The sequence below is a fragment of the Gavialis gangeticus genome, unplaced genomic scaffold (assembly GCF_001723915.1).
Source record: "Gavialis gangeticus isolate Ggan-Ray unplaced genomic scaffold, GavGan_comp1, whole genome shotgun sequence".
Lineage (NCBI taxonomy): Eukaryota > Metazoa > Chordata > Crocodylia > Gavialidae > Gavialis > Gavialis gangeticus.
In genome coordinates, this window is record NW_017728992.1 from 207,789,127 (window position 1) to 207,804,007 (window position 14,881).

The 14,881-nt window shown below is 51.1% G+C and overlaps 1 protein-coding gene across 2 annotated transcripts in view; it reads right to left on the reverse strand.

The window, feature by feature from the left end:
* TOP1MT (topoisomerase (DNA) I, mitochondrial) overlaps window positions 1-6,157 on the reverse strand; it is a 28,977-nt gene extending 22,820 nt beyond the window's left edge. Inside the window, exons 1-4 of one of the 2 annotated variants that reach the window (XM_019528247.1) lie at window positions 6,136-6,157; window positions 3,675-3,790; window positions 3,098-3,219; window positions 982-1,104 (exon numbers count right to left, since the gene is read on the reverse strand). In XM_019528247.1, coding sequence (XP_019383792.1) covers window positions 982-1,104; window positions 3,098-3,211 — 237 coding nt within the window. In that variant the 5' untranslated portion in view covers window positions 3,212-3,219; window positions 3,675-3,790; window positions 6,136-6,157. Of the gene's footprint in view, window positions 1-981; window positions 1,105-3,097; window positions 3,220-3,674; window positions 3,791-4,320; window positions 4,377-6,135 lie in introns of those variants that run through there. The other variant, XM_019528248.1, reaches the window with a different exon arrangement.
* Window positions 6,158-14,881: the final 8,724 nt, after the last annotated feature.

Consider the following 14,881-nt stretch of genomic DNA (forward strand, 5'->3'; position numbering starts at 1 on the left):
GTGCATCTGTACCTGGATCACCCCTGACCAATACTCATTCAGCCCCTTCTTGAACCTCTCCAGTGATGGAGATACCACAACTTCCCTGAGCATCTATTCCACTGCTTCCCTGTCCTAGCAGTGAGAAAACTTTTCCCTGAGACCCAGTTTAAATCTACTTTGCTTCAACTTCAAGCCATTGATCCACATTCTGCTCTCTGCAGCAAGAGAGAAAAACTGTTTTCCCTCTTTGTAGCAGCCCTTCAGATGTTTGACTGTCACATCCCCTCTTGCCTTTTCTGCAAGCTGAACATGCCTCTCCTCCTGTGCTAGCCTGCCAAGCCCATTATCTTCTCTCCTACCTCTGGACCCTCTCGAACCTCTTTTCCAAATGTGGAGCTGCAAATTTCACACAATACTCTAGGGTCTGGGACACACATTGCAGAAACCAGTATGACCCAAATCAGTTAAGTCTGATGCTACATTCAACCAGGTTTATCTTAAACCAGCTTCAGCCATTTTGAAACTGGCTTATGTGCACTGAACTTCTGGTCTGTCCCAGGTTTAAACCAGTTTCTGATCACTTAAACCATGAAAAATGTCTGTACCTAGCCTAGGCGTCTCCTGCATGGCTCAGACCCCAGGCTTGCACCAAAGGTCTCAAACTCAAGGTCATTCGAGAAACAAGAATCCAAGAAGCAAATGCAGTGAGCACAGGGGGCCCCGAGACTTTGCTCCACTGCTTTTTACATGCTAAGGTGCAAAGGGTACCTCTCTCCCTGCCCCAACTGAAAGTTAAGGACAAGCCAGGGAGCAGGACACAAGTCAGGAGAAGTCAGGGCGTCATGGTAGTTTCATACTAGTGATTTGCCTAGATTCGCAATTATGAGTCAGTGCATACATTCATTTGGCTGAATCCACCAGAGAGGCTGGCTGCAGACCCTAGAAATGCCCCACGCTGGCTGAAACGGTGACCGGCTGTCCCAGGAGCCAGGTCCTCACCTGCTTCTCCTCTTTGGGCAGGGCCTTCCGGGCCTCGTTCTTGTCCACAAAGTACTTGTGTATTTCTTTGAAGTTGCACTTGTCCAGGCTCTGGATGATCTCCTGCTCCTTCTCTGTCATTTCCTGCACAAAAGCCAGACAGGTCTCGGTGAACCAACAGGCAAAGTTGACTTAGCACCGAGCTCGGAGGCCCGAGAAGAGAAGAGAAGAGAAGAGAAGAGAAGAGAAGAGAAGAGAAGAGAAGAGAAGAGAAGAGAAGAGAAGGCCCTAAGCATTTTGGAGGAGTTGCATGAGAGCATCAGTCAGCACCATCCCATCCATACCGAAAGCATTGGCTTGTGAGAAACTGCATCTGGGAAATTTATTATTTTCCCAGGAGAGGATTGGACTAGATGATGTCTGGAGGCCCCTCCTAGCCCTACTTCTCCAGGATTTCTATGAAATCAAGCAGCTGCTTCTGAAAAATGCAAGCCTGTGAACACGGGCAGCAGTGAAATGCAGCCACCTCTTGGGTGGAGCAGTGTGAAGGGAAAAAGGAAGAAGCCCGAGATTGCACACCCCCAAGCCTGACTGGCTACAAGGGGATGGGGGTGAAGGGCACTGAACAGAAGTTAGTGTGTGCAGGATCCCCAGGGGTGCCCATGCAGGGAAGACGTGGATTTGCTGTGTGCTAGCTGCTCCAGAAGCTTAATGCACATGAGCTGCAAAGCATTTCTCCTTGCCTAAAAATTAGATGAGGCCCTACTGCATTCAGGCCTCATGGATATGGGACAGCAAGTATGCAGTGAGCTGGGGCAGCACATCACCTCCTCCACAAACCCTCTCCCTTTGGACACTCACAGGCACCACGTACCAGGAACTTACTGAGCTTGGCAAATGGAGTTGGCTACCTCTGTCCCTTCAGGTGGCTATATAGGCAGATCTAGACTTTTCAAAAGGGGGGTGCAGGTGCACCATCACATATAGACACCATGCATTTTTCTCCAATTAAAAGTAAACTAGAAGCCTGACTACTATGCTAGGGGCCTAGGGAGGCGGGATGCAGTTTAAGATCGAAGCAACAACAAATATAAAGTCATTGGAATGAGTTAAAAAACCCATCTGTGAACTGGGAGCAGAAGCAACAGACAGTAGAACGGCAAAAAGAAAAAAGTCAGCTTGACTGGCAGAACATCAAGACTACTGAAAAGAAGAGTCATTAACACCGGTGAGATGAGTTTAGAAGGGATTAGGTACATTATAATGAGCCATCAAGTTGAGGGAGTCCCTCAGTGGCTAGAGATGCTGCTGCTACAGCCAGGTAGCTGGTTTTAAACTCTGGCTGGAGCAGGAATCAAAAGGGAGGTGTGACTGCACCAAATACACCCCCCTGGATCTGCCCCTGGGTGGATACACAACACAGTTACTCCAGGGCAAACAGACTTTACTCTGCAGACAAAGCAGAGCAGCCAAGCGATGCACAGCTTTACCCGGGTATAAGTTGCTCCCATGCAGAGGAAAGCCCCCTTTGGCTCTACCCTGGGGTAAGTTCATAGACAATGAGGGTTGAAGGGGTCTCAGGAGGTCACATCTAGTGCAACCCCTGCTCCAAGCAGGACCAGCTCCAACTACATCATCCCAGTGTACCAGGCCTGTGCCCAGAGCTTGCTGCAATGGCACCCACTGCATGCCCTGACCCCGGAGTTATCACATCATATGTCCATGTTGCACATGCATGCTCTGCATGTCCAGCCTCAACTTCCCTGCAGGGACAAGCCCCTGTTCTGCAACAGAGAAAGGTGCTGCCTGATGCAACTCTCCCTTGCTGGCATGGCTCTGCCTCTGCTCCCTCTCTCCAGCCATCCCCATCTTCTAGTAAGAATTAAAACACCCTAAGAAGCCCACCCCAAACTTCAGCATGAAGCAGCCGCAGATACGATGAACCCCACTGCACCCAACACCATAACGGCACAGATTGGGAAATCAGCCATCAGGCGACTGACCCCTGCTCCTCTTCCTGCTATAGACCTGGGCCTTGCCATTCCCCAAGCCGCTACCCTAGTGACATCATAGGATGACCTCACAGCTCCTAACAAAGGCTTTTTATTCTTGAATTGCAAGACTGAAGAAGCAGTACCTCTTTCCAATCCCTGAAGAAGTTGTTCTGGAAAATCTCTTTAGTGGTGTACTCGTGATCCAGCATTTTAGCATAGAAGGTGGCTATTTCTTCTGTGGCCAAACTCAGCTTCATAGGCTGGCCTGCAAGGAAGCACCTGCTTTTTTAGCAACCACACAATCCCACTTTAACCCGTGTCTCGTTGCGTCTGCATCGAGCCCCTTGTAGCAGCAGGATCCCCCTGTAGCCATCCGCTGCAGCCCTGTGTTTAAGCATGCCCTCTGCGGCCACTTTGCAAATGCTCATCTTTGCGGCGTGGTCAGAATGGCTGGGTTTCGCCCAGCATACCCATCAACCTGCCCTCTAGCACCTAAGCTACCCTGATGCATGGGGCAGATTTGGCTTCATTAGCAGCTACAATGGGCCGGAAATGCTGGTATGGTTTCAGCCCTCTCCTTTGGGCGTATGATGCCGTCTGCTCTACACCGAGCTCTCGGAGGTAAACGGGGGCAGAATCGCTTGTCTGGCCCGTTTCCCCTGCCACGTAGGGACCCAGACATGCTTGGTTTTCCTGCCTAGATGGTAGGGACTGACTTACCATTGTAGTAAAACTTGACGTCATCCGGGAGCGGCTCATACAAAGGGGCGAAGTAGGGTCCTTTGTGCTCCAGCTGCTTCCATTTCACTTTGTCCTCGGTCTTCTCCTCTTCCCACCTTGGAGACAGGGAGATGCGGATGGATTAGGGGCACCTTGGCACTAGACAGTTTTGGACCCTTGGCTCTTAAGGCTCAGCAGGGGCTGCCCCAGCCCAGAACAGTGTTGGGAAGACACCTACAGGCACCAAGGGAGAAACAGACCTTGGGGCAGCGTTTAGCACCGTGCAGTTGGCTCCAAGGGCAGCAGGAAAGAAGAATCAGGACTGGAGACAGTGCTAAGAGCCAGGGCATTGGCCTGGGGCTCAGGCATCCTGAAGTCAGTGCCCAGCTCTGCCACTGACTTCCTGCACAACCTTGGGCTAGTCACTTGATCTTCTACAACTGCTGCAAAGGGAGGCATGCCGCATGGACACTGCCAGGGGCTGCAATACTCCTTGCTGTCCCCCACCCCTCCAGCCCTCGCTTTGGCGTGGGCTACACCTGCCCGTAGCCCTGGGGCAGCCTGAATGCTGCAGAGCTGCCCACAGCCAGGGCACGGGAGGAGCCACCCCAGGGTGGGTCAAAGCAGCTGACCAACACACTTATACATGCCATGGCTCCGGCTTTTAGTCTGGTGGATCGGAGGGCAGCTCTGCACCAACACATCCTGCCAGCACCCCGGCTCCCATGACTTTTCACGTGGAAGTGTTTAGAGCCACTTCCCCTGCCCTCCCCCTCATTTTTTTCCTCGTTATATCTCATTTATTTATGCATATAGCCTTTTTTTTTTTTGCCAAAAATATAATGCAGCCCCTGCCTTGTTCCTCTCTGTTGGGAAAGAAAAATGACATTTTTCACCTATTGTTTTGCAAAGGAAAAGAAACGCAATTGCTGACTGCCCCGAGTCCAGCCCCACCAGAGCAGCAAACCATTCTGGGACATGTAGTTGCTGATGTGCATGTTTGAGTTAATGCCACAGGCTTAAGGAGTCACCGTGCAACAAAAGCCCCATCCGTCCACTGCAGCCTCCTCCGCAGGGGGGAGCACACCATCAGTGCCAGCCCGCAAGGGGATGGAAGGGATGATTTAGATGCCAGGGATGAGGACTTGCAAAAAATAAATAAATAAATAAATAAATAAAAGGAAAGATTTTGGTGCTCGTCTCCCTCTTCCCTCCTTTCTGCTACATGCGTCAGGGGGTTTAAGCCTCCTCCAGAGGCGCTGGCTGCAGCCCAGGCTGGGGCTGGGCCAATGCTCCTGCTGGCACCAACCCCGCAGGGTCCGGGCTGGAGGGTCTCGCCCTTCTGTCCAGGGTCAGACTAATCCCTATATTTGGGGTCAGGAGGGAATTTTGCCCCTGGTCAGATTGATATGGACTGTGGGGGTTTTGCCCTCCTCTGTAGTGGGGGCACGGCCTCTACCCGGGATCTCTTGAGGGTATATTAACTACTGTTTAGAGAAGCAGGACACTGGCTGCTGTGATCCCCCTGCTTTGCCTGGGGCAGGTTTGGGGGTGAGGCCTTGTGTTGCATCAGGGTTGGCAGCAGCTTTACAAAGAGGCTGGACTACGGATTTGCGTGGGGTGGTTTGGACGGGCCTGACCCTGCCTCAGGCCGGGGCTGGATTAGATGTGAGCTCTGAAGCTCCTTCCCAGCCCCGCTGCTCTGCTCTTGGACTATGATTTTAAGAAAATTGTGCTCCATGAACCACGAGTTCAGAGAAGGCAGAGAGGTCCTAGGCTGCTGGCAAAGGGATGACACAGACCCGATTGATTAGCAGCAGCAATCTGATCAACTTTTAGTGATGAGCCTCCACTTAAAATGCATCAGCTGTCAGAGGAAGGGTGTTTGTACCCAAAAGCTTGCAAAGAACAATTTTTCTAACTATTTAAAACAAAAGCCATCACATTTACCCAAAGGACCTCCTCGTCTAACCTCTTTATATGCTGGTTTCTAATTGCATAGGGATGAGACTCTAGAGTCACCTACTGACCACAGGGAGAATAGCAAGGACCTCTAATGCAAGTGGTAGGATTGCTCTCCTTGCACCAGCTGCCCTTTTTTATTTTTAAAGCAACTTAAAAGCAGCGAGACAAACCCGGCAGCACTACAAAAAGAGATGCTGGCCAGGAACGAAAAGGATGCACCCTCACCTCGTTGCACAAGGGCGGGGGTAACACACCTGGTACAGTGTGCACAGCCCCACTGACCTTGTTGGCAGCGGGTGTTGCACCCTCGAGCTCGAGGCAGCCTCGGATCAGACCATGCACCCCTGGGTCAGACAACAGGGAAATTCTGCTGAAGACTGAAACTCAACTTAAGTCAATATTTTAGGGAGGGGAGAAAAAAGATGCGCTCTGCCCAGGACATTCAACAGCACCCAGCCCTGAGGTCAGAGCACTGCGGCAACACATGGACACTCACCACTTCCATTTACTCTCTTCTTCCTTTTTCTTTTTCTCCTTCTCATTTTCCTCCGTCTTTGCCTTCTTGCTTTTCTTCTTGTCTCCCTCTTCTGTGGTTTTCCTTTTCTGAGCCGGACCTTCCTTCTCCGGCTTTTCTGATGCCTTCTTGCCCTTCTCTTTGGGCACGTTTTCTTCCTTGGCTTTCCTCCGCTTGGCTGGTTTTGCCCCCTTGGCTTTAGTCTTTGCGTCTGTCTCGTCCTCCAGGCCATTTTCCACCTTCACTTTCTCATCGGACTCGACGCTCTCGCTCTTCCCTAACCCATCGCCCTCACGCTGCTCCTCTACTCCTCCGTCTCCCCCCGTCTCCGGCTCTCCTCCCTCTTCTTCCTTCATTCCCTTCCCACCTCCCCTCCGTTCCCCTTCCTCTGTCTTCTCCACTTCTGGCTCTTCCTTCAGGCTTTCAAACCTTGGTGGTTTCTCGTGTCCCACTTTTCCCCCTTCCCTTTTCTTCTTCTTGGTCTTTTCTCCTTTCCTTTCCTGCCCTTTCTCCTTCTGGCTCTTTGCTGCCTTCTCTGCCCGGCCATGCTTCTTCCCTCCCTCCATCTCTTCCCCTTCCCCTCCCGGGCTTGCTCGGGGGCCCTCCAGCATTGCTCCCTCTGCCCACCTAACCCCGTTCTCTGCTCTCCCTGGCTGCAGTTCATCCTCATCTTTCTGTGCATGGTCCTCCTCTTTCACCCTCCTTCCTTTTTCCTCTTTCCTATCATGGTCACATCCCCCTTTCCTGTCCTTTTCCACCTTGCCATCCTCTGCCAACCCCGCTTTGACACCCACTCTCGCTCTCTTGGCTTTGCTTTGCCATGGGGCATCGCCCTTCCCGTGGCTCCTTCCTTTCCCGGGAGCACCCTCCTTCTTCGGCTTCTCTTTCTGACCCAGCTCCCCTCTGCCATCCTTCAGGTCCCTTTTCCCTTTCTTTTTTTCTCTCTCCTTTCCTCCATCCTCCTCCCTTCTCCTTTTCAGGCCTTGGACATGTATACCTCCCATCTGCTCCAGCACAAGCAAACCACCTTTCCCCTCCTTGTCCTTGCCTTCTTCCAGGATATCACCAATTTCAGCTCTAGCACCCATGTCTGTGGACAAATCTCCATGGTTTGCAAAGAAGTCTTCGTTCTCCCGAGAGACCCCACTGGACTTAATTTCCTCTTGCCTTGGAGCCTGGCAGGAATGAGAGAGAGAGAGAAACCATCTAGTTAGCATCAAGGTTGGAAACTTTACAAACAAGACCCAGATTTCACTGCTCATCTACGTGGGCAAAGATCCAATCCCGGGAGCAGAAGACAAGTCTCTTTTGAGCCTCCTCACAGATGCCCAGCCACGACGCTGGTGAATCGGGCAGGTTTTACCGAGGGAAATGAGATGGTGAGGAGCATGGACTCACTTCTCATAGGCACCACGGCAGGAGAAGAGCATGGGGGGCATTTCAGGGGCACCTGTGGCACACAAAGGGTATTTGCAGGACATAAGGGAGGCCGACGGATGGGTGAGAAAGCCAACGGGGGAAGCAGGAAGGGATGGAAGGGAACAGGCGCCAAGGAGAAGATGTTCAAACGCAACGTCAGGGACCCAGGACGCCCGTGGAGAGAGTGTGAAGGGGACGGTACGAAGTCACGGCTCAGGGGCACTGGGTCACACCCTGAGCAGGGGGAGGTTGTGGAGGCTTGTGTGGCTGGGCCAAAATGATGCTCATTTACACCAGCTTGGCCAACCGCTTCCAACCCAAAGCAGCCTAGGGAGGTTACAGCGCTCAGAGAAAGCATTCATCAAACTAAAGAGGAACAGCAAAGTCCTCCCAGCTGTCACAGGCACATCATCCAAAGCATTTGCAGACACCACAGCATCTCCAGCCCGCAGGACACCCCCCACAAGGCTCTGACCTCGGCTCCTGGGAGCTTCCCCTCGGTTTCCGTTTTTGTCATCTCCGGTGCATGCTCTGACCTGCAATGGAGCAGCAGCTAATTACTAACGGGTGCAAAAACCTTCCCACCCTACCCCATTCACACCAAATCGCCAGCAAAACCACGCTTCGGTGTGTAGACAGCCCCCAAAGTGACATGAGAAAAACTCATGGGGAGAAGGAGAGACCACAGGTCTCAGGCAGGGACAGGTGTGGATCTGGATCCCTAGAGAGTGCCCGATGCTGGGCTCAAGAACAGCAGGGAGGAAGGAGCTGTGTGTTGGTGTTAAAAGCAAGGAGAAGCTCAGGACTTGGAGAATCCAGCTGCATCTGTAGTTCCAGAAAAAGCTCGGTAGGAAGAGACAACACTGCCAATGCAAGCTAAATCAGCAGCTCCCAATGCAACCACGGCTGCTGGGTGCAAACCTTTCAGTGCTCTCCCCGCCAGGCTGCCGCTCGTCCCCATCCTCCACCCTCAGTAGGGGCACGTCATGGCCGTTGCAATCTGGGACATCCTCGGCGCTCTGGAGGGCTCTGAAACGAAAAGCAAGACAGGGGATCTCAGGCTGAATAATGCTGCAATCCAGGTAGAGGGCTGGCAAGTCCCCATCCTGCTACCTGCCTCTCACAGCTCCCATGAGGGTCGAGCCTCATTACACTCTGAGTAACCAGAGTTAAGTTGCTATATCCCTTTGATGGTGTGGAAAGGACTATGCATCCCACAGCAAGCATCATGTGCCTCACTTTAAGCTACAGGATCTCAGGAGTAACAGAGAAGCTCGGCCCCGTTGCTCCACCCAGAATGACCCACTTCACCAGAGCAGTGGGCACAGAAACAAGGAGGTCCTATCTAAATCACAGCCAAAGCATGCTGCCGAGTCTCTGCCCTGTGAAAATGATGTCTATGAGTATGAAATCAGGACTCTTTTGAGCTGGGAAGAAGCCCCCAAAAAAACCAAGGAAGCCAGAAACAAGTTGCTTCAGGGAGAGGCAGAGGGATGAATGCACCGGGTTGGCAGGGGATGGGGTTCGGTAGCTTCTACTGCAGCAGAGACGGACAAAACAGGATGCCATTCATTGATGCCTAGTGCTTATCATACTTCCACCCCTGGTAAAAGCACAAGCACTTTAAAATGAAGACACAACTAGAAATGAAAGACTAGAAGAGGCCGTGAGACCTAGTCCACTTCCTCCAGTTAGTTTACTGCCCTTGGGACCCAAATAAGCCATGCTACCTGTGCTTACAGAGCCTATTTCCCAATGGATCAGATCCCCTAATACAGCGATTGCCCCGCAGCAGATACAGGTTAAAGACAGATTAGTCTAAGCTGCTCAATCTGCATGCTGGCCCCAGGGAGCGGAGAGCCTTTGCCAGCGTGCGGGCTGAATGTTAGCCACCATAAACAAATCAAGCCCAGAAACCCAGGGCTAAAAGTCTGGCCTTCATGCAAACTCCTTTCCAATGCAAAGGGGGCTGATGGTTTTTACCCACTGAAATGCTGGAATAATGAATGCAAGGCAGCTCCAAAAGCAGATTAGTTTCACTCCAAGAAGTTCAATTACAGCTACTTAGGCCAAGAGACGCACGCAGCAAGCACCGACTCGCACTGCAATAGCTGTGAACAGACTAGCCTTGGTTTTTAATAAGCAATCTTGGCTGGTCTAGATGCTGCGTGCATGGCAGGAGTTATTTCCGATGGCTCTCCCACAGCATTGCTTGCTCTCACTGGCCGTGGGTTATGAAGCTCGATAATGTCAGTCACACGACAAGACAGCACAAAGTCTTTTGCCAGACAAATCAGGGGTGAAATCCCAGGGCTGTTTTGCAGAAGGATGGATGATACGAATGGTTGGTGCCTTATTCAGAGTCAGCGAATGACCTGTGGGGCTTTCCCTTGGGCAGGTGGTCATGCATCTAGGTTTCCCATATGCTGAACCATGTCCAGAAACCTCAAGTGATGTACCAGTCAGCACAGGTCAAGATCAATGTGTCGGGACACAATCACACCTTGGGTTTAACTGTGTCAAAGCAAAGAGTTTGTCACTCCTAAACTAGACTGACAACATCCAGCTCCACTATGCCCAAGCTAGAAATAAAAAGACAGCAGTGCGGTGATTATCCTTGCCTTCCTCCTTCCAAAATGCAGAGGTAAAAAACTGTACAGGATCTGGAGCAGAGTTAGCGTTTAATAAATAATTTCCTGTGGGATAGGTGCAAAGGTACAGGGTATGTCCTTATTCTTATGCACAAGGGAATTGTGCCTGGAGAGTCACCAAGGGCTTTCTGGCTTCAAAACCCTTGCTTTCAGTGTGCAAAGCCATCAGTGCAAAACCTTTTGTTGTTGCCTTGAGGGAACAACGTCCCAGAGCGAGTTGGAAACATCTCTGCTTTCTGACAGTCGAGATGGGAAGCGGAAAAGATGCTCTCTTGAGGACAAGAGATGGGAACACAGACAGTCCCCATCTATTGATGGTCTCACACAGCCCGGTCTTTCTTCCAGCAAGAGGCCCCTGAAGTCCCGACTCCACAACAAGGGAAGGATTATGCATTGAAAACAAGACTGTTCCTTCCTATCTCTGCACAAACACAACTCATAGCAATGCATAGGAAATATAAACCCACTGGCCTCTGACAAGGATATCATCTAGCTTAGTGTTTTCCACAAAGACCATGGCATGCAGTCAGCCTCTACCAGATGTACACGTTCCCTTTTTCCCCGACCTGACGCATTAACAGCTTCATCATATGCCCAGTAAAATAAAGTGGCACAGGTCCTCAGACAGGATGACAGACATCAAACTAAAAACCAGAGTCTTCACTCGGTTTGTCCGGGTAGAGGAAAGCTGACAACTCTTTAAGTTCAGAGCCAATTCCCTGCTTTGCCTCAGACAGGATCGCTTCTATATCCAAACCATCCTATGCAAATCCATAATCTAACCTCTGCTGCAAAGATTGAGCCTCTCTGCTCAAGAAAACACAGGGAGGTTGGTTTCTCAGATAGCTAAAAAAGAAAAAAGTGTCATTCAGCAAAGCAGAACTTCACACAAGTTGCAGAGCAAAATGTCCACAATTGAGCTGAAGCCACGATACAGAAAGCCTCCCAGTGCAGAAAAAAAAGAAATAGAAAGGGAAATAATACACAAATTAGTCTCTCATGATGACGACTTACTCTCTCATGATGTCCTCATGGTAAAATTGGGAAAATGAGGCCTTGACTACTTTATGGTCCGCTGGCTAGGCAACTGGCTCTGAGGTAGGACCCAGAAAGTACTTGTGGCGAGCCAGTAGGGGGCGCTCCTGCGTTGAGCCACCCACCTCACTGCTCCAGACCACCCTCCCGGCTCCGAGTGCCTCCCTGGGGCGCCTCACATCCGGCTGACCCACTTCCTGAAGCACACTCGCTAGCCTGGGGGTAACATAGTTGCCCCCACCCCAAGAGGGGACTGTCTCGGCCCAGTGCCCTCGGGGAAACACAGGCCTAATAGTCCTACGGGTACTCGACCCAATACAGGCACTTGGGGTACTTCCCCAAGTTGGGGGCCAAAAAGGAAAGTCTCCCTCAGTCCGCAGACCTAAGGGGTCTCTTAGGCATAATTTAGACCCACCCCTCAATAAGTCTCCCACACCGGTCACAAAGGAGAACTGTACTGATTACAGGGGTAGGGTGAAAATAGGGTACAAGATAGAGCAATATCATAGAAATCCCATAGAGCAAAACAGTCTGGCTGAGGCAGCCTTTTGATCCCGCATCTGAGTTACTGCCAGCTAGATATCTAACCAGATCTCGAGTAGCTTACTCACAAGCATCATCCCGAGGCTGTTGGAGATCCCCTCTGGAGGCAGGCTGCCCCCCGCTCGCGAGTTATGGGGGAGAGAGCCAGTTTCAGATGGTAAAACTCCTCTCCATGCCCGAGTCCCCCACATGGCTGCTGCCCCCTCCTCCTGGGCAGTCTTAACTTATATAGCCCCTGTGACCTCGTTCACCTGGTCCAATGGAGGCCAGCACCTGTTGGCTGCTGGCCAATCAATTTGAAATACATGACTAGTTGCCGGGCAGACTCTAGCCCCCCAGGTAGAAGCCCCTCACCCAGGTAGGTGATACCAGTCCTGTGGGCAGAGGGAGCAGGTTTCCCCTCCCTCAGGACTGTAGCCAGCTCAGGTTACCTAAAGAGATAGGGTGAAGGTGCATCTCCTCTGCTGGGCCCATCCTGATCACATTGTCACTGAGCAGAGATTTTGGGGAGAAACAAAGGTGGCTTCCTGCCACAGTATTAATAGAGGGAACTGAGTCGACATGGTGGAAGGTGACCGGTGGCATACTCAGACCAGTGCTTTTCAACACATTCATCGATGATTTGGATACAGGTATTAAAAGCATATGGGCAAAGTTTGCAGATGACACCAAATTAGGGGGGAGTGCGGCCGTGCTCAAGGACAGGCTGGAGATACAGGCTGACCTGGACAGGCTTGCAAGGTGGGCAGATCATAACCTGATGACATTTAACATGGAGAAATGTCAAGTCTGGGGAGAAATCAACCCGCAATGCTTGCAGGCTCGGCAGTGCCTCATTTGCCAGCGCTACAACTGAATGAGACCTGGGGGTCATGATAGACCACAGGATGAACATGAGCCACCAATGCAATGCCATAGCTGGCAGAGCTAACCAAATGCTGGCATGCATCTACTGAGGCATCTCAAACAAGGCTAAGGATGTCATCCTCCTGCTTCACTTGGCCTTGGTGAGACCGCAGCTGGAGCGCTGCGTCCAGCTTTAGGCGCTGCACTTCAGGAAGGATGTGGAGGAGCTCAAGAGAGTCCAAAGGACAGCCACACGCACGGTCATACGAGGAGAGGCTACAAGACTTGGGACTATTCAACCTCGAGAAGAGAAGACTCAGAGGGGACTTGGTGGCAGCCTATAAGTATATCAGGGGATGTACATCAGGGCCTGGGGGAACATCTGTTCACCAAGCCCCCCCCAGGAGAAGACAAGAAACAATGGGCACAAGCTGGTTGAAGATCACTTCCTACTGGACATAATGAAAAACTTCTTTACAAGTCGAGTGCCAAGGGTCTAGGACAGGCTTCCTCAGAGGTGGTACAGACACACACCCTGGAGATCTTTAAAAAACATCTGGATGCCCACCTTGCTGGCTCATTTGACCCCAGCAGTCTTTCCTGCCCAAGCGCAGAGGGGCTGGACCTGATGATTTTGTGAGGTCCCTTCCAGCCCCTAACATCTATGAATCAAAGCCCATGGGACAGTTAATTACAAGCTTGGATATATTAAAGAAAGACTTCAGCATAATAGGAAGAGGGCCGGTTTCTACCCCATCAAGAAGCATTCAGAGAATCCTAGAGAAGTGAGGCTGGGAGGGACCTCAAAAGGTCACAACTAGTCCAACCCCCTGCCTCAGACAGGATCACTCCTATATCCAAACCATCCTATGCAAATCCATAATCTAACCTCTGCTGCAAAGATTGAGCCTCTCTGCCCAAGAAAACACAGGGAGAGGGCCAATCCCTTCCTTACTGCAGAAGGCAACCCTCCCCATAGTCCCACATAATTTGTCCAGTGGGTAAAAATTTCTTCCTGACCCTAAATAGGGTGATTGGTGTGACCCTGAGCCAAGGGGCAAGACCCTCTAGCTGGGAACCTCCAGTTTTAAGTCCCAGTAGGAGCAGTGGCACAGCCCAGTCAAAATCCCCAGCCTGGTTTGCAGACAACACCCAATGCCTACAAGAGAGTCTCAAAAACACCCAGCCACATGTAAAGCCTTCTAATACTCCCCTATAAAATGATAGCTTTGGTATGCCTGTACTAGACTCAGTCTACTCCCAACAGATCTCCTAGTACTTGTGCCAGCCACGAGAGCCCTAGTGTAGACGAGGCACCGGCAGCCTCTTCCCCCTACAGTGCTGCAGAGATGTTGGTGGTGAAGCTACGTTCAGCTTCCCCTAGGCTCTAAGCTAATTTGAGTCCCTTTTAAAACACCCCTCTGTCTGATCCTACCACCACCATCAGCCCCATACACTCTGCTGTAGAAGTGCTTTGGAGACCCACGACACCAAGAGGTTTAACCCCGTTCCCTTGCCCTCTGTGAAAGCAGCCCCTACTTACTTCAAGGCACTCTCCAGTCCTGAGAATGGATTCTGGGCCATGACAGAGTCCACCTCCACCTGAAAGAGATTGCATTACCTTTGGCACCATGAAACATCTGTTTCCTGAGATACAACCCCCATCTGAATGGCCCCGATATCCCCCTGCAACAGAGACACAGCTCATCTAATACCCTGCCCCATGCCCAGGATCTCCCACTTGCTCTCCTGGGCCAATTTCCTCAGAAATGGGGGACCCTCGAGTCCATATTCTGGAACTTAAATAGGTGCCTCTGAAAACAAGAGCATATAAGTGAAGGCTGTTAACCCATCTGTGTAAGGAACCTAGATTATAATGGCTAAGAAACAATTTGGAAGCACGGAAATTGCAGGCCAAATGCAGCGAATTTACAATCTAACCCTGGTCTCAGTCTGCCCCCCTGCATCACATCCAGCAAGGGTGGCAGAAGGGGACATTAGTCTCACAGCAATAAGATCAGGCAGCTACCAACCTAGGACATGATAAGGTAACAGCTCCACCAGTTACTCCATCAGGAGAATTTTTACCATCTTTTCTCTGATGCCTGATGAAGTGTGTTTGGGACCGAAAGCTTGCAGTTAAAGAATTTTTTTTGCATAAAATCTCGTTGGTCTAATAAAAGATGTCATCTCTACTATGAGTCCCTGGATTGCTTTTTCCTCTAGACCAATAC